At 45.0% G+C, this 24,536-nt stretch overlaps 1 protein-coding gene across 4 annotated transcripts in view; it reads right to left on the bottom strand.

Annotated features, from left to right (window-relative positions):
* The window catches only part of LOC117346944 (complement C2-like), a 35,179-nt gene that overhangs the window by 5,331 nt on the left and 5,312 nt on the right, over nucleotides 1–24,536 (bottom strand). For all 4 annotated transcript variants that reach the window (XM_033917236.1, XM_033917237.1, XM_033917238.1 and 1 more), the window contains 14 exons: nucleotides 21,880–22,110; nucleotides 21,527–21,712; nucleotides 16,292–16,465; nucleotides 15,525–15,623; nucleotides 15,225–15,358; nucleotides 14,295–14,436; nucleotides 12,735–12,881; nucleotides 10,277–10,366; nucleotides 9,788–9,928; nucleotides 8,877–8,968; nucleotides 7,470–7,596; nucleotides 6,548–6,692; nucleotides 521–597; nucleotides 276–367 (listed from right to left, as the gene is read on the bottom strand). In XM_033917236.1, coding sequence (XP_033773127.1) covers nucleotides 276–367; nucleotides 521–597; nucleotides 6,548–6,692; nucleotides 7,470–7,596; nucleotides 8,877–8,968; nucleotides 9,788–9,928; nucleotides 10,277–10,366; nucleotides 12,735–12,881; nucleotides 14,295–14,436; nucleotides 15,225–15,358; nucleotides 15,525–15,623; nucleotides 16,292–16,465; nucleotides 21,527–21,712; nucleotides 21,880–22,110 — 1,877 coding nt within the window. The remainder of the gene's footprint in view (nucleotides 1–275; nucleotides 368–520; nucleotides 598–6,547; nucleotides 6,693–7,469; nucleotides 7,597–8,876; nucleotides 8,969–9,787; nucleotides 9,929–10,276; nucleotides 10,367–12,734; nucleotides 12,882–14,294; nucleotides 14,437–15,224; nucleotides 15,359–15,524; nucleotides 15,624–16,291; nucleotides 16,466–21,526; nucleotides 21,713–21,879; nucleotides 22,111–24,536) is intronic.

Raw genomic sequence — 24,536 nt, forward strand, 5'->3', positions numbered from 1 at the left:
TTACATTAATTTATTCAGGTACTCAGGCATTTTTTCCCTGTCTGTCCCGTGGGCTCACAATCTATCTAATGTACCTGTGGCAGTGGGGGGATTAAGTGACTTGCCCAGGGTCACAAGGAGCAGTGTGGGATTTGAACCCCCAACCTCTGCGCCTCACTTCAGAAAAAGGCAGAGCTCATATGTCGCCATCCCTCAGAGCTTTGCAGGCCACGGGCCTGTCTCACAGCACCCGATGCCATGCCATTAGGATACCATGACGCATGACTCCTACCCACCTGGTCTTGGGACTCAATGATAACATTCAATTTTCTGCCGGAAGAAGCATGAAAATGTGCCGGGACATCACGGACAGAGATCAAGTACTTTTCTAAGAAGACAAAGAGATATTCCGTGTTAGGGGAACTTATTTCTTTCCCCTCAGTCCCCTCTCTCTCACCCTCTAGCCCCTGCCCCCCAAACGTGGAGGGAAAACCATGGCCACGGAAGCTGCACTCCTCCCCCCCACCCAACCATCACCTACCTTGCTGGTCACAGGTCATCTGAGCCAGCTTCTTCAAAGCTCGATTCGAGGCTTCTGTGCAGGGCAGACAGATAGGCCTAAAACATCAAAATAGACTTTCACAAAACTGGGACCCCTCCACAGGACAGCATATACTTGTATTAACCATGGAACTGCATGTAAGGTACGGGAGGCGATTCTTCCATCGTTGTTCCCTGCTGTCGACATCTTTGTTGGTCAAGTGAAACCAAAGGAAGGAAAATGAGCCCTAAGTTATAAACTCCAGGGCCAACAGAGTAGGGGGTAGACCAAGGAATTTCCAGCATGCGAGGATGAGAAATCTCTTCGTAATGATAATCAGGCACCAACTTTAAAAATACTGTAAATAAGACTTCTCAATATACCGTATTTTCACTCATATACCGCGCACCCGTGTAAAACGCGCACACGGGTATAGCGCGCGGGGAACAGAAATTTATGTAATAAAATTTTAATATAGCGTGCACACGCGTATACCGCGCATGCTAAAACCTCCTCCCGCCTACTCCGAACCCGCATCCTCCCCCCCGCTCGCATCACCCCCCCCTCCCCCGCGATCCTACATCCCCCCCAGCACCGCAAAGACAACTCTTACCCGATTGGGCACCAGCACCAATGCACAGGATGTGCCAGTGCCAGTGCCTGAAGATCCTCCCTCGTTGGGTTGGGCTGGGAGGTGCGAGAGAGATCCTTCTTCTTCCTGTGCCGGGCTGGACTAGGCTTTGAGCATTTGCGCATGCTCAAAGCCTTCTGGTCTCGCTCTCTCGGTGCTGGTGCTGGTGCCGGTGCCCAATCGGGTAAGAGTTGTCTTTGCGGTACTGAGGGGGGGATGTAGGATCGCGGGGGAGGGGGGGTGACGCGAGCGGGGGGGGGGAGTATGCTGGTTCACAGGGGGAATGCCGGATCAGAATGAAAAAAAAAATTTGTACAATGCGCTCACACGTATAACGCGCATGGTTATGCACGGTTTGTAAAATCTTGTATAACGCGCACGTTATATGCGTGAAAATACGGTATAAGGAACTGAAAGTATAAATATATAAATTGCATCTATACATTCTTCACATACACTCAGAAAATGTGTGATCCGACCAAGAGCCTAGACTCTTATAGCCAAACACACTGTCCCATCACAGTGTATGGCTTTAGTGTAAAAATGCTGGCTAAGGCCAAATGCTCTTTGTGTAATAACAATAAAGATTTTCAGTGGCAAGAAAAAATAAATTCACTTCACTTAAAGAGTTGTTACAGGTCTCGACATGGACCATGTTTCGAGGGTCTTTTTCAAGGAACCCAAGAAAAGAGAGGTTTTAGACTTCAAATGCCAAGGAAAAAGTGATTCAGACGAGATAAATTTTTCATATGGTCCATGTCGGGACCTGTAACAACTCTTTAAGTTAAGTGAATTTATTTTTCTTGCCACTGAAAATCTTTGTTGTTATTACACAAAGAGCATTTTGCCTTAGCCAGCATTTTTACACTAAATGGGACAAGTGTGTTCGGCTATAGGAGTCTAGGCTCTTGGTTGGATCACGCATTTTCCGAGTGTATGTTGAAGAATGTATAGATGCAATTTATATATTTATACTTTCAGTTCCCACACAGGAAAGCTAGGGACCTCCCTCCACTTCAAAATCACTGAGTTCTGGAACAACTTTACCTCCCCTCTTCGGAACTTGAGCGCTCTCCAAGTTTTCCGCAAACATCTGAAAACCTGGCTTTTCTCAAAAAATGTAAGTCTCCCTCCAACTTAGGAATCAAGGAAACTCTTATATCTTGGCATCCCAAGTCCTCTAAATTTTCTTCCCACTTCTACCTCTAACCCTCTGTTGTAGTTCCTTCCTATTTCTCCTACTGTAAACCGCGTCGAGCTCTACGAACGTGGAGATGTTGCGGTATACAAACCTAAGGATTAGATTAGATTAGTTTAGATATATTGAGAAGTCTTATTTACAGTATTGTTAGTCCACAATTTTGACCTCTCTATCCTTCGACTATTTTGTAAGTCCTCTCCACCCAGCACATTTGACCAACTTTTAAAAAGACATCTTTGTTGGAAAATTGTGTCCTGTGGAGAAGAGACACTAACTTCCCCTTTTACAAAACAGCGCCAGCAATTTTTTTTTTGGCGCTGGCCATGGCGGTAACAGCTCTGATGCTCATCCTATGAGCGTATTCTATTCAGAAGCATAGGATGAGCACTGGAGCTGTTACCGCCATGGCCAGCGCTACAAAAAACATTAGCGCGGTTTTGTGAGGAATTAGTGGTGAGGTGAACTGTATACGATACACGTGAATTCTGGAATAATTTTGGAATAATCTGGTTGGACAATTGAGAATGAACAACAACTTTCAGAGTAAAATTTTTTTTAAAAAACATCTCATATTATAGAAGCTTTTTAAGTGGTTAAGAAGCAGTGACTGAAGGAATGAAGCGATTAATGGAAATGTTATCTGTTTATTGTTTTGCTTTATTGTGTTTTTATACTGTTTGGTGTTTTTATCTCATAGAAACATAGAAAGTGACGGCAGAAAAAGGCCGAGGCCCATCGAGTCTGCCCACACCACTGACCCACCCCTCTATTTAATCGCTCTCTGATGACCTTTCCCTCGTAGAGATCCAACATGAGCATCCCATCTGTTCTTAAAATCCGGCACGCTGCTGGCCTCGATCACCTGCACTGGGAGCTTATTCCAGCTGTCAACCACTCTTTTGGTGAAGAAGTATTTCCTGGTGTCGCCATTAAACTTCCCGCCCTTTATTTTCAGCAGGTGTCCTCTTGTGGCGGAGGGTCCTTTAAGAAGGAAAATATCATCTTCTACCTTGATACAACCAGTGACATACTTAAACGTCTCAATCATGTCTCCTCTCTCCCTGCGTTCTTCGAGAGAGTATAGCTGCAATTCGTTCAGCCTTTCTTCGTATGATAGATCTTTAAGCCCCGAGACCATCCTGGTGGCCATCCGCTGTACCGACTCGACTCTCAGTACATCTTTTCGGTAATGTGGCCTCCAGAATTGTACGCAGTACTCCAGATGAGGCCTCACCTTGGTTCTGTACAAGGGCATTAGGACGTCGGGCTTCCGACTAACAAAGCTTCTCCGGATACACCCCAGCATTTGCCTAGCCCTGGATGAGGCCTTCTCCACTTGATTGGCCATTTTCATGTCTTCACTGATGATCACCCCCAAATCCCGTTCTGCTGTAGTCCTTGCTAAGGTTTCACCATTTAATGTGTACGTTCTGCACGGATTATTGTTGCCCAGGTGCATGATTATGTTTTGGGTTTTTTTGTAACTCGATTAGGTATAAGCAGAATATAAGTTTTTAAAATAAATAAATACATTCTTATATCTGATGCGATACCTTAACAGTGCAACGGGGGTATCATATTGCAAGAACTTTGTAATATCCAGGAAGGGGCCATACATTTAAAAAAAACCCGCCCTACTTTCATTTAAACTCACAGAATTCATAACAGAAAATCTCTAAAGAAGAGTCGCTTTAACCAGCTTTCTATATAAAAAGAAGATAATCAGAGATCTGTCTCATAGAGAGGGGAAGTTGGTCCAAGCTACAACTGCTTGGTAAGACAAGGGCGATAAGAACATTTGAGTAAATTTAGGGCCCCTTTCTCCTAGGACAAGCAGGATGAGTCAGCCACATATGGGTGTTGTCCCAACAGCTCCCAATTTGCGGATAAGCTCTCCAATAGCTCAGAGAGATTTTTTTTTTTTCTCTGAGCACGTGCAGTGCCCGGGCCCCACTGGGCATGCCCAAGCCCTACCCATTTCCCCCTGCTTCCCCCTAATCCCCAGTCTTTAGTTTCCGCCCGTTCCCATCGGTCGGATTTTCTACAGCTCTCCATTACAACTTTTCTACTCATCACCTTGAAGATGCCTGAATCATCTAAAGAAACGGAGAAGGATGAATACACTGGATCCTCATGAATTGTGCGCCCACTGATTGGATCCGGCGCTCGAGGTTTCCGTGTTGCTTGCATTATGCGCACATGTCACCACGTGCACCCCCTTTACAAAGCTGTGAAAGCGATTTTCCCACTGCAAATGCACTGAAGCCTGTTCAATTCCTAAGGGTTTTGATGTATTTGATGCGGGAGAATCGCTACCACGGCTTTTTTTAAAAGGGGTTCTTAATCTCCTTAACAGATGGATAATTTAATTTTAAATCATTTATAATTAGAGACTTTGCCCTAGGATATTGATTTTCCGGAAATCAATTTGGGGACATATTAATAATATCTTAGAATCTGAGATTCTGCTAACTTATGAAATAGTAATTTGTGGTATCATTTTACATATCAAGGATCCCCTAGATAAATATAAAAAACGTCTCTTTTTAATTATGACTAGTACAGCTATACAATTAATTACACGAAACTGGAAAAACTGGGATCGTCTCAACTTTACGTTCTGGTGGGCAAGTTTATGTCTAATTTACAAATATGAGAAAATAACCCTGATTTGTTAGGGAATACTAAAAACTTTAAATTAATTTGGGGCCCATTGTCATCGTTTCTAGAATTATTATAGTTAGTTACAAATTTTGTTGTTAGATAAAATGCACATCCAAGGAGGGAGGGGAGGAGGAATATAAGGTTTTTTAATTGATTATAAATACAGATGGTAATGGGGGAAGGGTGATATTTGTGAAGTTTGATAAATAAGTCTGATTGTTCATATGTGAATAACTTATGTTTAAAATGTGTATAATGTATTTCTGAATTTATGATCAAATTTTATAGTTATTTTAACAATAAAGGTTAGGTTGGGGGGAGGGTAATGATTTGTATGAATCTTGTATAAATTTAAGTGATGTCTAAAATGTTAAATGTTTAATCTATGCTGTTTACACTTATTGACAGTGTCTTTAAAAATGAATAAAGATCATAAAAAAAAAAAAAGATACTTTAATAGATGGTTGAAGCAGATCTATCAAATACCGAGGAGCCAATCCGTGATACATTTTAAATACCAACTTACATATTTTAAACCTGATCCTGGCTAGAGAGTTGCGCGGGGACAGAAATCCCACCCGTCCCCAACCGTCCCTGTGAGGAATCCCACCCGTCCCCGTGAGGAATCCCCTCCGTCCCCACCCGTCCCCGCGAGGAAACTTCAGTAATTATTTCATTTAATTATGCTACTGAATTAAAGGCTTTGGTAGAGACCCATTTACAAATAAGCAAAGAGACTTTATTAATTTGGAAATATTAATTGGGAAGAATGCATACTTTGTAAACGGGTTTCTACCAGAGCCTCTAATGTAAATATAAATACTCAGCTGATGAGAACCCCCAAGCTGTCAGCTGAGGACTACCTTTGCAGTTGGCTGGGGGTCCCTTTTGCCAAGCTTGGCAGGCAGCAGTAGCGTCCCTGAGTCACAGATGCTGGCACCTCAGTGGCTCATGGATGCTGCCAGCGACTGCTGTGCTTGGTGGAGGGGAGTTCTGGCCGTCTCTAGAGGAGGTCCTCTGCTGGCGGTGCTTGGGGATCCCCACCGGTCACAGCAAGGGTCAGCAAGTACTTCAACACTGTAGTTGGTCCCAGTTTCTTTTTTCCGCTTTCCCATCTTCTGTAAATTCTTCATGTTGCTGTTCATTGGTTCCTCTTACCATGGTCCAGCATTTATCCCTTTCTCATCTTTCGTGCCTGCCCACCAGCCCCATGCCCAACATTTCTCCTTCTATCACCCCTCTCCAGCACCATGCCACATCTCTCCCTCCATTCCCTTCACCACTATTTCCAACATTCCCGTCGTCTCCGTTCCCGTGCAGCTCTCTAGTACAGATGAGAGGGAGAAATATTGTGGTGGAAAGGGAACAGTGGGACAGACTGAAATGGATGCAAGAGGGAGGAATGTTGGACATAGTGGTGAAGGGAATGGAGGGAGAGATGTGGCATATGGCTGGAGAGGGGTGATAGAAGGAGAAATGGCCAGAACTCCCCTCCAGGTAGAACCAGTCTCTGGTGATATCATCTTCTTACCTGGCCACTTTGGAGAACTTGACTTCCTCATCGATTTCTACCAAGGCAATGTCGTATTCGTAGACTTCCTTAATGTTTTCATGCTGCTTCTTACGGGAGTCATAGAGTTCATGCACGTGGACATTCCGGATTCTATAAATTTGCTCTGCGGAGACAGAAAACCCTATCAGACTGATGGAAAACCTTATTCTCCTCAGCCCATAATCTGCAATGCTTCCTTACAGAAGGGAAACCTCCTCATGGAGAAAGGGAAGAGCATCAAAACAAAATTTAAATGTAGTATTTTAATGTATTTGTATTTATTAACTGCCTTTTTCAACCAAAGTGGTTTACAATGCCTTAAACAGTAATCAGGTACTCTTAAGTATTTTCCCTATCTCTCCCACAGAGTCACTATTTAACTGTGGTACTGGAGGGATTAAGTGACTTGCTCAGAGTCAAAGGGAGCAGGCAGGGATTGAACTCACAACTAGAGAATGACACAGTCCACGTCCCCTCAGGAACTCAATTTCTCAGCAATACAACAATTCAATCTTCATGTCACTGAGCGACTGATGAATGGTAGGATACGGTCCATGTTTCGGCTAAGCAAAGCTTTCCTCAGGGGTACGGATCAGTGTACGCTCGCTGGTATGAGGAGGTGGATGAAAAATATGATACGGCAAAAAACTCTTGCTCGTAGTGAGCCAGGAGCTTGAAAGATTGCGCCTTTGTTTAGCCGAAACATGGGCCGTATTGGGTCCGTATCCTACTATTCGTCAGTCGCTCAGTGAAGTGGAGATTGCATTGTTTTTACTGCATTTTGATAAACATCACATCCAGATCACCTCTTTTGTTTTGATCCTCTTATAAACAGATGGCACGCTAGTCATTGGCGATCACTATTCTGCTGACCCTGACAGCAGCCGAAAGAATCTCATACCTGGATCACTCCTGATCCCAATGGCAAACAAGCCTGAGTCAATGGTAGGAGGGAAGCAATGAGCAGCTGTTAAGATCCACCTATTGGCAATTAAAGACCCCAGGCAGGAGTCCGACCCTAGAGGTGCCTGGAAGAAAAAAGAAGTATTTCTCATAGATGTTGCCCATTTGCTGGTATAGGCTCAGATTTAGTGGGGAGGGATCGTGTCTCACTAGTACACGTGTTCAATGTAGAGATACAGCTGCAAACCCGATGCTGTGAAAAAACGCTTATGGTGTTCCTTCCTCAAAGAGGTTACTATTAAGCATCATATATAGAAAAGCGCTTAGTGGCCCTATGATTAAAGAGTTAGATGGAGGTGGGTGGGTAAGTGGTCCAGAGTTGAAGAGTGTGCAGGTAGGTAGTCTCAGGTTTGAACAGTAGTCAGTGGTGGGCAGGTAGGTGGTCCCAGGCCTGGAGTAGGCTGAGGTGAGTGAGTAGGTGAGTAGGTCTTAGGGTTGAACAGTAGCCAGAGGTGGGCAGATTGGTGGTTCCAGAGCTAAGGAGTAGGTGGAGGTGAGTGAGTAGGTGGTCCTAGGGTTGAAGAGTAGCCAGTGGTGGGCAGGTAAGTAGTTGCAAAGCTGGAGTAGGCCGAGGTGAGTGAGTAGGTAGGCCTCAGGTTGAACAGTAGCCAGTGGTGGTTGAGTAGGTGGTCCCAGGACTAAATGGTAAGCTGAGGTGAGTGAGTAGATGGTCCTAAGGCTGAACAGTAGCCAGAGGTGGGCAGATTGGTGGTTCCAGGGCTGAAGTGAGTGAGTAGGTGGTCCTAGGGTTGAATAGTAGCCAGCGGTAGGTAGGTAGGTGGTTCCAGAGCTAAGGAGTAGGTGGAGGTGAGTGAGTAGGTGGTCCTAGGGTTGAAGAGTAGCCAGTGGTGGGCAGGTAAGTAGTCGCAAAGCTGGAGTAGGCCGAGGTGAGTGAGTAGGTAGGCCTCGGGTTGAACAGTAGCCAGTGGTGGTTGAGTAGGTGGTCTCAGGACTAAATGGTAAGCTGAGGTGAGTGAGTAGATGGTCCTAGGGCTGAACAGTAGCCAGAGGTAGACAGGTAGGTGGTCCCAGGGCTGTAGGCTAAGATGAGTAGGTGGTCCCAGAGTTACAGAGTAGGTGGAGGTGGGGCAGAGTTACGATGTACTTGTGTAAAATGTGCAATTACACACATAGACTGTATGGATATATTTACCCCTGCTTTAGAGAAGGGTAAATTTGGATGTGTGAATTCTTTGGTGTCCATTTTATACATCTGCATGTGCTTAAAATAAGAGCCTGGAATGCAGGTGTTTTGTTGTGAAATGACCCCCTTTAGGCCAAGGGGTGAGTGAATCAACATAATGAACTTTAAAGCAAAGACCAGCAGAGCAGACCCAGGTCTGACCTTGATGTGAACCAGCCAAGGAAATTTCTCCCGTATCGTAGCCGCTGATGACTCGTTAGCTAAACCACACATATCTCCAAAATCTGGAAAATCTGTCCAAGGAAAAGTTATTAAAATAAATGAAAAATCAGACACCTTAAACAGTACATAAGCATCATCTTACTTGAACAGACAAAAAACATCTATCAAGCCCAGTCTCCTGTTTCCAACAGTGGCCAACCCAGGTCCCAAGTACCTGGAAGAAACCCAAAGAGTAGCAACATTCCAGAGCTGAGATTGTGATGTCATAATGCCTCATTCCACCAATGCCTAAGAGCCAGTCTCAGTAGTGATGTCACAATGGGTCAATTGTCCTATACTTGGCTCACATAAGAACGTAACAATTGTCATACTGGGACAGACCAAAGGTCCATCAAACCCAGTATCCTGTTTCCAACAGTGGCCAATCCAGGTCCCAAGTACCTGGCAGAAACCCAAAGAGTAGCAACATTCCAGAGCTGAGATTGTGATGTCATAATGCCTCATTCCACCAATGCCTAAGAGCCAACCTCAGTAGTGATGTCACAATGGGTCAATTGTCCTATACTTGGCTCACATAAGAGTTGTCATACTGGGACAGACCGAAGGTCTATCAAGCCCAGTATCCTGTTCCAACAGTGGCCAACCCAGGTCCCAAGTACCTGGCGAGATCCCAAAAGAATAAAGCACATTTCATAATGCCTATCCCAGGAATAAGCATTGAATTTTCCCAAGTTCATCTTAATAATGGCATAGGGACTTTCCTTTTAGACAATTTTCCTAACCTTTTATTTTATCACACATACTCTAACTTCACCCCGAGGAGAGGGCAGGTCTCCCAACACTATTTGAATCCAGCCTGAGGAAATAAGGCAAACGGGACAGATACATACCCAACATATCTTCAAACGACGCCTTCAGGCTTTCTGGGTCTTCCATCACAAAGACATGGTTCTCACCAGGTTTCTTCGATGCAATGTCATTAAGCTCCGTCCTGTCCACATCAAGATTCCCAATGCCAAAGGCATAGACATCTCAGAGACAACGAACAAGTTACACGGTATTACTTTATATTAAAAATAAAACACCCCATCCCCTCATTGTCCCCCATACATGCATTACACTGTATCACTTTATATTCAGGATAAAACACCTGCTCTCTTCATAGCCCTCATTCATGAATTCCATTGTACCAGTTTATATTAAGGTTTAAATGCCCCCTCCCCTCACTGTCATTCTTACAGAAGCTACACTGCATCACTTTATACCAAGGACAAAATTTCAGATCCCCTCACTGTCCCCCATACACAAGTTATATTGCCTCGCTGTAGGGAACAATAAAACAGACCCTCCCCTGGCCAACTCCAGTAATCAATTCTTACCCAGGAAGTCCCTCCTCTTCTCATCAATTTCCAGAAGTCTGTGGATTTTAATGATGGTGTCCTTTGGTCTACCGCCCATGTTGGATTTTCCTGAAACATTGAAATACACACACATGTTTCTCCCAACCTTTTATCTCCCTTTCTGCCTTCCCATTCCATTTCTTAAAATTTTTCTTACATTTCTGAGAGCTGTCCATGTGCCATACGAGTGGGTACTATAAAGTTCTCAGCCCAACTTCCTAAATTCTGAGCATTATTTTGTCACTGTAGTTGAAAAGAGTGTTACAGTACTCCCCCAAAATTCGCGGGGGTTCCGTTCCAGGAGCACCCGTGAATTTTGAAAAACCGCAAATGCGGTTTAAGGGCGGGAGAAGGCTACAGGGGTGGCAGCGGGTGCTGAAAAAAAGGCTGATGTCCTGCGGGATCATTCTTAGTATTTTCTGACCGCCTCTTCCGGGTTCTAAAGTCAGGCCCAAGCAGGAGCTGCTTTGACATGCTATCTGGCACATCAAAGCAGCTCCTGATTGGTGTAGCTGACTTTAGTTCCCGGAAGAGGCGGTCAGACAAGACCGCGGATGACCGAGTCTGCAATTCGCAAACCGTGAATTCGCGGGGGTTTACTGTACTTTATTTTGCAAAGTACCAATTTGCAGGATCGCAATGCTATGTTTTGACATTGTTTCAGATCATTGATTGAACTATGCCAACAAAAAGTGCAGAATTTTCAAGTGTGGAACTCCAAGCCGTCATGAAGTTCCTATTCCTGCAGAAGAAACTCCAAAGGAAATCCATGAACGTATGATGCAAACATTGAGGGACAAATGCCCATCATGCTCCACAGTGAAGAACTGGTGGAGATTTTGAGACCGAAGGTGCAGCAAGGTCTGGGAGGCCTAAAACGGTGTCAACTCCTGAAATTGTTGACCATGTCCATGACCTATTTTTGGCAGGTCGGTAAATATCAGCTAAAATAATAGCTGAGACACAACAGATATCCAGGGAACATGTTGGGTGTATAATTCACAATCAGTTGGGTACGCAGAAGCTGTCGGACAAGTAGATGCCCAAATCTTTGAATGCTGAGGAGAAACAACATCAAGTGAACACTTTCAAATTGATTTTGCAGGGATGAGGAAAAATTTGTCCCCGTGTCATTCTCTAGCCTGAAATTCTGGTCTGCTTTCCTTAGGTCCCTCCCGCTTTCCCTGTACTTTTGTCTAGTGTGTAGTGAGTTCGGTCTAGGGCAGTGGTCTCAAACTCAAACCCTTTGCAGGGCCACATTTTGGATTTGGAGGTACTTGGAGGGCCTCAGAAAAAAAATAGTTAATGTCTTATTACAGAAATGACAATTTTGCATGAGGTAAAACTCTTTATAGTTTATAAATCTTTCCTGTTGGCTAAGTCTTAATAATAATATTGTCATTTATAGCTAAAGAGACATATGATTAAAAAAAACACTTTTATTTTACTTTTGTGATTGTGATAAACATACTGAGGGCCTCAAAAGAGTACCTGGTGGGCCGCATGTGGCCCCCGGGCCGCGAGTTTGAGACCACAGGTCTAGGGAGACAGTCATAACAAGCTTTAGAGAAGTGTTCTGCTTTTATCTGCTTCCTGTACAAGTGTTTTTCACCCTCTTTTTCTGTAACTGTTAATTATACTGCAGTTGTATATTGGGATTATAAAATGTTTGGCTTGCTTGTGTATTTTTCATATATGAGATTTTCTTTCTTTGTATGTCTGTGAGATATGTTTCTGGAAATAAAATATATTTCGGAGAGAAAAGGTTTGGGGGGTTATTGTCTGAGGCCAGACTTGGGTCAGACGTGTGTGAGACTTGTCTGGTATGTGAATTTCTTGAGCACTGTGCGAGTGTCTTCTGGTTGTAATGGGGCAAGGGGTCTTGGGTACGGCCCTCTGTGGCCCTTTGGAGGCCCCCTTAGAGCCGATTAAAGGAAGCATTGAAAGAAAAAAGGAGAGGGAAGCCGCGGGAAGGAGTTTTCTCTTTCTGCAAGACAATGCACCTGCTCACAAGGCTGGCAAAACGATGGATGTTTTGACACAGTTGGGGTTTCATTGCGTAGACCATCCACCCTACTCACCAGATCTTGCTCCGACTATTTTCCGTTTCCAAACCTTAAAAAGAGTTTGAAAGGGTGACAATTTTTGAGTGGTTCAGCGGTGATTGCAGCAGCAGAGTATTTTTTTGGGAAGGGTTACAGAAACTTCAGACACTATGTGCCAAGTGTGTTGAACTTAGGGATGAATATGTGGAATAATGTGTGAGTTTCATGGCTTGGCATCATTCCCTTCTTGGTTGGGCTGAGAACTTTTGAGCACCCCCTTATGACTAAATCCATAGCCCACTCTGTCCTTCTAGGACCAGTTGCTCAATCATGAGCAGATGTTTCTCTCTTCCAGTTGTCCATTGACGTTGGAAACGAAAGGCTGCGCCTACCGTCAGTGAGTAACAGGATGGCATGACGGATGGTATACCAGATCTGATCGCGTTTCTGAAGATGGAATGATGTTTTCTGGAATGACATCATCTCGTATACCACATCCAGAGCTGCCCGAATGTTGGTTCCTGTTCGGTCGTGGTGGTCTGCAGACAGAAAGACAGAACTGCTGCGAGAGGGCCCGTGCCACTGAACGTGGGAGCCTCAAGCCCATGAAGTTGCAATACAGGGGAGGGCTTGGCTCCACACAGTTGAGATTGTAATACTGGGAAGGACTCAGCTCGGGACGGCGAGGGTGGGGCCCATGAGGCTGCAATATGGGAAGGACTCAGCTCGGAGGAGTGAGTATGAGACCCAGGGCACTCTAGTGCTGCAGAGGCTATGAGTGTGGGACTTTCAATATTGCCAAAAATAAGTGCAATCAGTGACATAGTAAGGGGGGATGGTCCGTCCTAGGCGCCATCTTGGTGGGGACACCGGCACCCCTCCTCCTCCCCGCCACCCACCTCTTCCCACTCCTCCCCTGCTGCACACGTGTCCCCCCCTTCCCTTCCCCCATCTCTCCGATTGCTCACCAGCAATAACATCGACGTGCTCCTCGCGACCGCGTTGGCTCCCGCCGAGGTCGCTTCTGGGTGCCGCACATAGGGAGCGACGTCAGATGGAGAGCCGACGCGGTCGCGAGGAACGCATTGGAAGTTGTTGGTCGCGGTGGTGAACAACTAGAAGTTTGGGGGAAGGGAAGTGGGGGGCCACACGCACAGTGGGGGGTTGGGGAAGGAGCAGGAGTGAGGGAGGGGGTGTGCGATGATTGATACTGGTGCTATCTTGCCTCCGAATAAGAGATAGCACAAAGAGCTATGGTGTAGCCATTTTCTGAGCACTTTACACTATATATTGTACCTATATGAAGGGGATAATGTAAGTGATGTTCGATCAAATGATCTAAAACGATTCATATTCTGGGATTTATTAAACACATTGTGGATATACCTGGAATTAATAGAAATAATACTCCCTTAGTATATGTAGCGTGTATACTAAAACACTGGCATTTAACTTAGATGCCTACTGGTGTCTAATGCGTTCCATGCACAAACTCCACCCCCAACCATGCCTATTTTTCGTGTGGGTGCCGGTAGGTGCCTTGCCGATTTCAGCACAGAACTTAAATCAACCGTATTTTAATTGTGTTTTAATTGGCTTTCAATGGCGCTTTTCAGTTTATCACGTCAATTAAAAACATTTTAAGTCTTGCGCTAAAATTGGCCGGGCACTGCCATTCCGGCGCCATTTATAAAATCAGGCCTTAAGGACTCAGTTTTGGAGCAGTGAGTTTGGGGACATATAAACGATAATACTAGGAAGGACTCGGCTCGGGTGGTGTGTGTGGGACCCACGTCAGGAGGCTGTAATACTGGGAAAGTCTCAGCTCGGGGCAATGAGTATGGAACCACGATGCCACAATAGCTGGAAAGGCTCAGTTTGGGGCTATGAGTATGTGACCCCTTGAGGCTGTAATTCTGTTGGGATTGGGGGAGTTATGACAGGCTTCTGACCTCTGTATAATGTTCTGTTTGTCAATTTGGCCTGGACTACTGTCCAGTCTGCAGAATCATGGTCGTACACAGGAAGGATGACTTTAGGTACTGTGGCATAGGTCACGATCCCAAAATTCACAGTGATTTCAAACCTGGCAAGCTGAAAGGAAAATAGCAGATAAAGCCAGAGGAAAGACAGGAGGTCAAACATCCTTCCTAAAATTGTGTCAAAGAATATATTAAATAGCTTCACGTCACAAAATACTGAGATTAGACCAAACGCAAATGTAGCCTAGTGCTTCAAGACAGAGCTGTGACACCTACAGACCAAGGCTTCAACCCCTTTCTACCACTAATGCAAAGAGCACAGAGGTGTGGCATTTAGATCCAGGCTCCAATCTGACTTCTGGCACCAACGCTCCCCGCGTGACAGCCTCTTGCAGGGAGCGCAGAGCTGTGACACCTACAAGTCCTGGATCCAATCCCACTTCTGACACCAGCTCTCTCTGGTGCTGTGACACACCTATATCTTCTGATTCCAAACCAATCTCATTGTCAACAGGTGATGGCCAGCTAAGTACCACTATTTAAATTAGTCACAAATTTGCAACCTATCTGGCTACTGTATACATTGCCTTTATGCCAAAATCTGCACATAGGGATAGATTAGCAGGCAATTCACATCCCCTCCCCCCCCCCCCGGGAAAATTGACAAATTGAGCAGGACAATTCAAGTCTCCTAGGACAATAGATTTGGCTGCTCAAGGGAAAGGGATTTGGAATTTTCACCCCATTTGGATAGCTAGCTCGATCCATTTCAACATTAACCCCTCATTTACAGGTTTCCTTGTGCTGTTCAGTCCCTACCTGTGGTGTTTTATTCACAAGTAAAGGAGCGGCTTCCACTGCCTGATGCCCAGGAGCTTTAGAGGGGCCTTAGAGACTTACCCCTTCGACGAAAGCTGCAATGCTGTTCTGGAACATTTCGAAATGTTTCTGTCCCACGCTTTTTGAAGCGTCCAGCAGAAAGTAGACATGGAGGAGTCCATCCTTCTTGATTTTTATTCGTCGGGCGAGGGACTCTAGGGAGGAAGGAAGGAGGTGGAGGGCTTTGGTTCAAATGTGGTGAGAACGTCTCTCGCATGCATCCATGTCCCCTACTCACCATACAGTTACTTCATCTGTTTCTGCCACTTTCCCTCCGCCCGGTCCTTTTCCCCTTCTCATAACTTCCCCGCATCATATTACCTGTTTTTGGTTTGTTGCGCTGTGTCAGATCCAAAATGTTGGCGATGGAGGCATCAAACTGGTCCTTAACCTCTGTGGGGAAGTCAAAGGAAAACGGATCTGAGGGAGAGAAACAGGCGGGGCTTTTACAGAAAGAAAGAAAGGAAAGTGTGCTCCTTCATCATTACTTATGGAGTGAGCTGGGCTCTAAGCCTGTCCCTGGCACACTGAGAGCCGGGCTTCACGCCTGACATACTAAAAGCTGTGCTTCATATATGCCTATGTCCATACCTACATCGGGAGCTCCATCTATGCCCATCTCCCTGTTCTAACATTAGCAACTGGGCTCCATCCTTGGCTGTCTCCTCATCCTGCAAATGTGTTCTAGGAACTGTAATCCCTTCTCTAATACTCACACTGGGAGCTGGGTTCAATGCCTGTCCCCGTCTTTCACACTGGCAGCTGGGCACCTGTCTAACTCGCACTGGGAGCTGGGTGCCTTTCACACATGCACTGGGAGCTGGGTCCAATGCCTAACCCCGTCTTTCACACTCACACTGAGAGCTGGGTTCAATGCTGTCCCTGTCTTTCACACTGGCAGTTAGGCTCTGTGCCCGTCCCTGTCTAACACTCGCACTGGGAGCTGGGTGCCTTTCACACATGCACTGGGAGCTGGGTCCAATGCCTAACCCCGCCTTTCACACTCACACTGAGAGCTGGGTTCAATGCCTGTCCCCGTCTTTCACACTGGCAGCTGGGCTCAGTGCCCGTCCCTGTCTAACACTCACACTGGCAGCTGGGCTCAGTGCCTGTCCACTCTCCAGACTCTTGGCACACCCGCAGCTCTGATCCGATGAGATCCATGTTCCCCATGCAGTGGTACTTCACCTTGTCATCAATCCGATACCGGATTCCGGTCTTCCTGGCTCCTGCGGGAATCCCAGGGTTGAGGCAATTCCCAGCTGATCAAAAATAAAGAAAAAAATACAGCCCAAAAGATAAAAGGGTACAGTCTGTTATTCCCTTCTAGAATGTGTGTGGGTGAGATGCTGAGTGTGAGTTCACGAGGATGGATGTGTACTCATTGGAAAATGGATACTTTTCGCAATCTATGGGACAAATAATACTTCTTCCTCTTCTGAAAAAATCAGACTTAGATCCTACTATTCCCTCTCACTATTCAAGGTTTCAAGGTTTTATTAAAATTCGATTTAATCGCTTATCTAATTTCTAAGTGAGTTTACAATATATATAAAAAAAGAACATGAACATAATAAAAATGCCATTAACAATACTATTAATACTTACAAAAAGAAAACAATTACAAAGAAACATCAACTAATAATTGGCATATAAAAAAGGGATAAATGAGACAGACAGACGGGAGACAAAAGGAAATAGGGTTAGAAATACAATTTGGATAGGAACATAAGACAAATAAGGAAAAATACCCCAAAAGGAAAGGGCTCGTTGCTGCTTAATTCCTTAAGGGAGTTAAAAAGGATAGTGTAAAATTTAAATCAAATGTTAAAAGCTTCTTGAAATAAATGATTCTTGAGTAGGCTTTTGAAACGTTCGCGATCAGCTTCTTCTCTAACAAGAGCTGGTAGGGTATTCCAAAGTTGAAGGGCTACGACTGAGAAAATGTCATGCCTTTTGGTTCCTATTATACGAAGGGAAGGGACCGTCAACAATTTACGATTAGATGATCTAAGACTGCGGGGTGGGTCATATGGGATAAGATATTTATCAATAAATCGGGGCAGTTTAGAATGAATTGTTTAAAATGTTATTGGCTCATTCCAATTATTCCGAAAGCATCTGAAAACCTGGCTTTTCTCCAAAACGTAAAGCTATCTATTTAAAATGTAAAGCTAGCTATCCTCTTCTTAACCTGTAATTTCTTATTATGTCCTTCCCTCATTTATGTTCAAATGATTTTTATTGTTTCAACAAAACCAGCAAATACAAAAATTGGTGTCAATCAAGAAGTACCAATACAAATACAGCTTGGGCTATGTCCGTCCAGATGAAGTTAAATGCATCTAAAACTTTATGAGTTGATGAAACTGTAGCCTCAAAGGTGAAATAATATTCCAATAAATTTTGGTTTTGTAACCATTTAAAAATCAAGGAGTGTTTCTGTGGGCACCCTGTGTTTTATTCAGGATTTTATTGTTTTGCTATTCAACTTTTTGAAATGTTAAGTGACTTAATAAAGATATTTAAACATAAATATATACAGTTAATGCAGAACTAAACAGAAAATAAAATGTTATAATGCCTTTGTATTGCTCTATGGTACGGCCACACCTCAAATACTGTGTGCAATTCTGGTCGCTTGGGGAATTTCACTGCTTATTCCTAGGATAAGCAGCATAAAATGTGTTTTACTCCTTGTACTTGGGATCTGTATTAGCCACTGTTGGGATCTTGGGATACTGGGCTTGATGGACCATTGGTCTGTTCCAGTAGGGCAGCTCTTATGTTCTTATGTGAGCCAAGAATAGGACAATCAAGCCATTGTGACATCACTGATGAGGTTGGCTCTTAGGTATTGGTGGAATGAGGCATTATGACATCACAATCTCAGCTCTGGAATGTTGCTTCTCTTTGGGGTTCTGCCAGGTACTTGGGACCTGGATTGGCCACTCCTGGGCTTGATGGACCTTCGCTCTGTCCCAGTATGGCAATTCATATGTTATGTAGCACTTCATCATGTGTGGAGATTTGACTGTGCCTCTATGCCGTCATCACTGGTTTCCTCTTTTTTTCGCATCAACTTTAAAATTCTGACTCTCAGCCATTCTCTTTCTCCTTCGCATTCTTACTCCTTGCTCTGCACGTTTGTCATCTTTGCTCCTGAAGAGGTCGCTGCCAAAGCCCTTCTCAAGCTGACACCATAAATCACGCAGGTGTGCAATGAATTACCCAAAAGCAGACAATATTTTTTTTAAACCAAGTACAAAAATGTAACAGCAAAAGCAGGTTAAAAAATGTATTGTCTCAATTGTAATACATTGGAGAGATCATTAGAAAAATCATACAGATAGATGCCATGGCAAAAATATCTAGCTGTAAAAACATCTCTAGTTAAACAAAGACATGCATCGATTTTTATAACCTTCTCTCATGGCTACACCCTTTACTCTTATGCCAATCAAGACATGTCTTAATGTTTTGTAAAAATGCTACTATCTGTCCTGTCCTATCATATCCTGGTAACCATAGCTGCGCTTATCCATAAATGACCAATCCATACACAATTCCACAGTCATTTTTGTAGTTCTGTCTTTTCCTTATTTGGCAAACTCAAGTTGTTTTTTTTTGTGTTAGTTGGTATCAGGTCCAGCCTAGGTAAAAAGTTCAGTACATTCCTAAGGCCTGACGCCTATATCTATACATCCAAGCTTATTTTGCTTGTGCTCCTCTATAGCAGGGACCATATATCTTCTTGCTCACATGATTCACGCTCAAATACATGACAGGCTTGTATTCTTCCAGCAAAGCCTTGCTGTCCTGCAGGGCCCCTTCCTGCCCTTTAATAAATAAAACTTAAGCAGGTTGAAAATGAAATGAAGGGCAGGCCTGCATATAGAGTCTTGACATCGGTTAGTTAATAAGAGTGTTCACTTCATGTGGGACTGAGGGCCTTGGGGGACAAAGGGCCCATCCTCACTCCTCCAACACATTACGATTCTTCATTTCGTTAGTCACACTAATACAGTGACATCACTAGGTATAATTCAACCAGAGTTCGAAATGATTTAACCGGATAGAAATGGCCACCGACTAGTTAACTTGCTTCTTTCTGTCATTCTGGAGCTATATGGTAACCCTAGGTGTGAATATATGAATGAGTGTTACCAAAGGTGTGGGGGGGGGTGTCTAAGAATAAGGAGAGAAGTTGCTGAGATTCAGCTTGAGGGGGGTGCGAGAAGGGATGTGCAAGGGACTCTGTGAGAATGCGATGTTGGGTGTGTAAAAACGAGTGCTGGTATATGTGAGGTTTAGGGCGCCTTTTACAAAGCCATGCTAGGGCCCTAATGCGCGGAATAGCGCGCGCGCTAGCCGCTACCGCCTCCTTTTTGGCTAGCGCGCGCTAATCCGGTACGGGCGCTAAAACGCTTAGCGCGCCTTCTTAAAAGGAGACCTTAGTGTGCAGGAAGGTGAGATCGGGCATCGGGGTGTGTGCAGAAGTGTGAAGCTGGGTGTGAGGACGAGCACGGGCAACGATTGGTTAGTTTTTTTTGGGGGGGGGTTAACCCTTTCAGGACCAAGGGACATATTTGTCCCATAACTTTAAAATCCTATCAATTTTGATTGGGATAGTCTACAGTTCTAAATTTGATATGTACGGATTCCATATGATACTGCCTTTATGTAAACAAACTGGTTCCGACATTCATTCATTAGCGTCGTTGCTAGATTGACGAGAAGATTCACTTGCCACACTGTCCATAAGCCAGAAGTGTGATTTTTTTAAATAAAAATAATGATATTTCACAAAAAAAATCAATTTTTTGGCATCTGCAAGCCCTTTTTACCATAAAAATGTCGTCAAAACCACAAAAATTGGCCTACGATCCTTATGGTCCTGAAAGGGTTAAAGAAATATGACCACGTGACACCCCTGTACCGGATGTTGCATTGGTTGCCAGTGGAGGCATGCGTGAAATTTAAATTCGGCTGCTTTTGTTTTAAGGTTCTAAATGTATAAATGACCTTTTCTCTTTTACAACCGATAGACATAAGAGAAGTTCACGTTTGAATTTTGTTTTTCCGCCTGTTAAAAGATGCAAACTTTAAAAAAAAACATCGCCAGCATCTTCTTTCATATCAGGCGGCAAAGATTTAGATCAACTGCTTCTTCTTACCGAAATTTATGGGGAATTTAGAAAACAGCTAAAAACATATTAGTTTCTGAAGCATTTAGATGGTTAATTTGTAAAAATAAATTTATTAGGCAATAATCAGATTTTTTAGGGTTTTTAGCCATTGTTTTAAATTCTCTAACTCTCTTCAACTTTTATTGTATACTAAATGAAGTATTTTAAATGGTGTAAACCGCATAGAACTTCACGGTTTTGTAGTATACAGTACTCCCCCGATATTCGCGGGGGTTCCGTTCCAGGTACCCCCGCGAATCTCAAAAAATCCGCGAATACGGATGGGGGAGCCTGAAGAGGGCAGCAGGAGAGCAGCCAGAGCGCCGCGAGTGCAGGAAATCACTCGCGGTACGCTCTGACTGCCTCTTCCTGCACTAAGTCAGGCCTTATCCAATCAGGAGCTGCATGTCGAAGCAGCTCCTGATTGGATAAGGCCCGACTTAGTGCAGGAAGAGGCGGTCGGAGCATACAGCGAGTGATTTCCTGCACTCGCCGGCGCTCTGGCTTCACTCTCCTGCCTCTCCCGCTGCCCTCTCCTTGTCGACGGTTCGCGGTTGGAAAATACCGCGAATGACCGGGACTGCGAACCGCCGACCGCGAACGACCGGGGGAACACTGTATAAATGAATTATTATTATTGGGTGGGACAGCATGTGAGGTTAGGTGAGAGAATGAGTGTGTGAGGCTGCGTGTCAGCGGGGTAGCGAAGGGTGACCGGCGCCCGTGGCGGTGGTGCCCCTCCACCCCCTCACCCCTATCCTCTCCTTCCCCGCCCCCTCCTGCTGCATGCGCGCGCCCCATCCCTTCCCCCGTACCTCATAAACATTCACGGACCGAGCAGCAACCCCAAACCTGCTCGCGCCAGCGTCGGCTCTTCCTCTGACGTCATTTCCTAGGCATGGGTCCAGGAAGTGATGTCAGAGGAAGAGCCGACGCTGGTGCGAGCAGCAGGTTTGGGGTTGCTGCTCGCGCCACAAATGTTTTTAGAGGTACGGGGGAAGGGAAGGGACCCGCGCATGTGGTAGTATGGGGGGGGCGGGTGCCGGCGCCCCCACCTTACTACGCCATTGCTGGGATGTGGAGGTGATTGTGCACACTCGCGCAGAAGTGCGTGGGAAGTGAACCCGTCCTTACACCCGTCGTCGCAGATCGGGGTGGTGCCGTTCCACTTCCCGTTTATCTGACAGGTCCTCTGGGCGGAGCCGCGGATGTTGTAGCCATCGAAACACTCAAAGCTGAGGGCGCTGCCGACGGAGTAGGAAGTCAATCGTGGAAAGTAAGACCCGTTCTCAAAGTCCAGCTGACTGGGGCACTTAATTTCTGAAAAAAAAAAATCAAAATGAAATTAGTGGACAGAGCAGCCAAAGCCGAGTGCCTTCTCTTATGGCATAAGAAAAGGCAGCTCGTTTTGTGCTAAATTAACATAATTCCTCTTACGGTACAAGAAAGTCACCCAGGGCTGTGGTAATGGGTAAACTGACAGATACCTCTGCAGGACGGCTGCCTGATCAGATGTCCAGTCTTACTCCTCAGCTCTGTCCACTTCCCATTGCTCTGGCACACTCTGCTGGCAGCTGGATACGGGTAATACCCTCGGGCACAAGTGTACATCACCATGCTGCCCACTCTGAGCTCGTCAGTATAAGTGGCATTGCCATCCGTGATCCCTGTGTCTTCTGGACATTCTGCATTTCCCTGAGGTGGCTGGTCTGGGGTGCCTGAAAGTGAGGGACATTGAATCCACTGTTATGTCAGCGTACCCCACTAACTATACCTTTTGAACAGCTAATCTCAGCCTGACTATATATATATAACACAGTCTAGGAGGTGTTGCTGAGGTGGCAGTGTGCCTCCCTGTTGGGAGATGTAGAGTGCCGGGAGGCATGCTGAAGCCACCTTCGGCAAGAATCGGGGGTGGGTTCTGGGTACCACCCTGTTCTCATGGAGGAGTGTGTCGGCCGACACGATGGTCAGGGTTTTCCCGGCCAGGAATACGGGATCTGCCTCCCCCAAAGGTTTGAAGGGGTCGAGGTGAGCTGATGCGGCACCAAGTTGAGGTCCCATCTGGGCGGTGGTGGTCTGACCGGTGGGTGCGGATTGGACAGTCCCTTCATGAAATTTTGTGATTACTGGATGCCTCGACACTGGTTTGTTGTCTAGGCCAGCGTGGTATGCCGCGATTGCACTTAGGTGGACCTTGATGGAAGTGGGTTTTAGGTCCCACTGAGATAAGCTCAGTATGTACTGCAGGATGTAGGGGTCTCACTGCATGTCTGTGTCCACTGTTACGAAGGGCCGCTGAAGAGTTCTCAGCCCAACCAGGAAGAGATGTGGAGCCTTGAAACATGCAAGTTATTCCACACTTTTCATGACACTTTTCCTTTGAATGAGGCAAATGCATCTAGCAAATGGGCTCAAGTATAGGGAAACCAAGCCATTGTGACATCACCGATGAGGATGGCTCTTAGGCATTGGTGGAATGAGGCAATATGACATCACAATACAAGGGGCCAATGAAAAGTTCTCAGCCCAACCAAGAAGAGATGTGGAGTCTTGAAACATGCTAGTTATTCCACACTTTTCTTGACACTTTTCCTTTCATTGAGGCAAATGCATCTAGCGAATGGGCTCAAGTATAGGGAAACCAAGTCATTGTGACATCACTGATGAGGTTGGCTCTTATTGGTGGAGTAAGGCATTATGACATCACAATACAAGGGGCCAATGAAAAGTTCTCAGCCCAACCAAGAAGAGATGTGGAGTCTTGAAACATGCTAGTTATTCCACATTTTTCTTGACACTTTTCCTTTCATTGAGGCAAATGCATCTAGCGAATGGGCTCAAGTATAGGGAAACCAAGTCATTGTGACATCACTGATGAGGTTGGCTCTTATTGGTGGAGTAAGGCATTATGACATCACAATACGAGGGGCCAATGAAAAGTTCTCAGCCCAACCCAAGAAGAGAATAACGTGGAGCCGTGAAAGTTACAAGTTATTTCACCTTTTTTTCTTGACACAGTTTTGTTTCAACGATATGATATGAAAATACGTTCCCTAGAATGTAAACGGTTTAAGACTGGATAAATATGGAGATATAATGAGTAACTGTAGTGTTCTACTCATCTTGCAAGGTTTTAAGAGTTTTTTTTTCTGTAAACCAATAAGATCCCCACTGCAATAGTCAAAAGCACAATATGGTCGTACCTCGGATTAACAAGTCTAAAATTGAAAGAAGGTCTCTCAACCTCCTAACTCTCTTCAAGTTACAGAAAGCTGAACTAAGAAGTTTTTTCACTTGTGCTTTCATTGTTAAAGCTGAATCCAAAAGTGCAAATGTTACTGTATTTTTGCATTTTGATCAGGGTCAGCGGAAAGGGATATTCTACATCTCCAGTGTTGCACTCCATGCAGAATCTGGCTTTCTGGGAACTCCAGTCCAGTTTTTGTCTGCAGGTTTCTATTTCTAATCTGTGGCTCCGTCTTCTGCATTTGGTGAGGGCCTGTTTGCGATCCATATGTGCGACTGAAGGTGAAGGATTTTGCTACTGAACGGTTTTTCTGCAGGGATCTGTACAGTTCAGGCCTTGAGTGCCGCAATCAGACCAGACTTGTAGGATATCCCTAATGAATATGCATGACATAGATTTTATAGAATGACACGGGGACAAAATTGTCCCGTCCCGTCCCCGCGAGTTCTTTTCCTGTCCCTGCCTCATTCCTGCAAGCTCCGTCCTCATCTGCAAAAGCCTCAAACACTTTAAAATCACAAGTAGCAACATTCTAGAGCTGAGATTGTGATGTCATAAAGCCTCATTCCACCAATGCCTAAGCTCCGTCCTCATCTGCGCAAGCCTCAAACACTTTAAAATCCTAAGCAGCCACATTCTAGAGCTCAGATTGTGATGTCATAATGCCTCAGTCCACCAATGCCTGAGCTCCGTCCTCATCTGCACAAGCCTCAAACACTTTAAAATCACAAGTAGCAACATTCTAGAGCTGAGATTGTGATGTCATAAAGCCTCATTCCACCAATGCCTAAGCTCCGTCCTCATCTGCACAAGCCTCAAACACTTTAAAATCCTAAGCAGCAACATTCTAGAGCTCAGATTGTGATGTCATAATGCCTCAGTCCACCAATGACT

Source organism: Geotrypetes seraphini, chromosome 12 (genome assembly GCF_902459505.1).
Source record: "Geotrypetes seraphini chromosome 12, aGeoSer1.1, whole genome shotgun sequence".
NCBI lineage: Eukaryota > Metazoa > Chordata > Amphibia > Gymnophiona > Dermophiidae > Geotrypetes > Geotrypetes seraphini.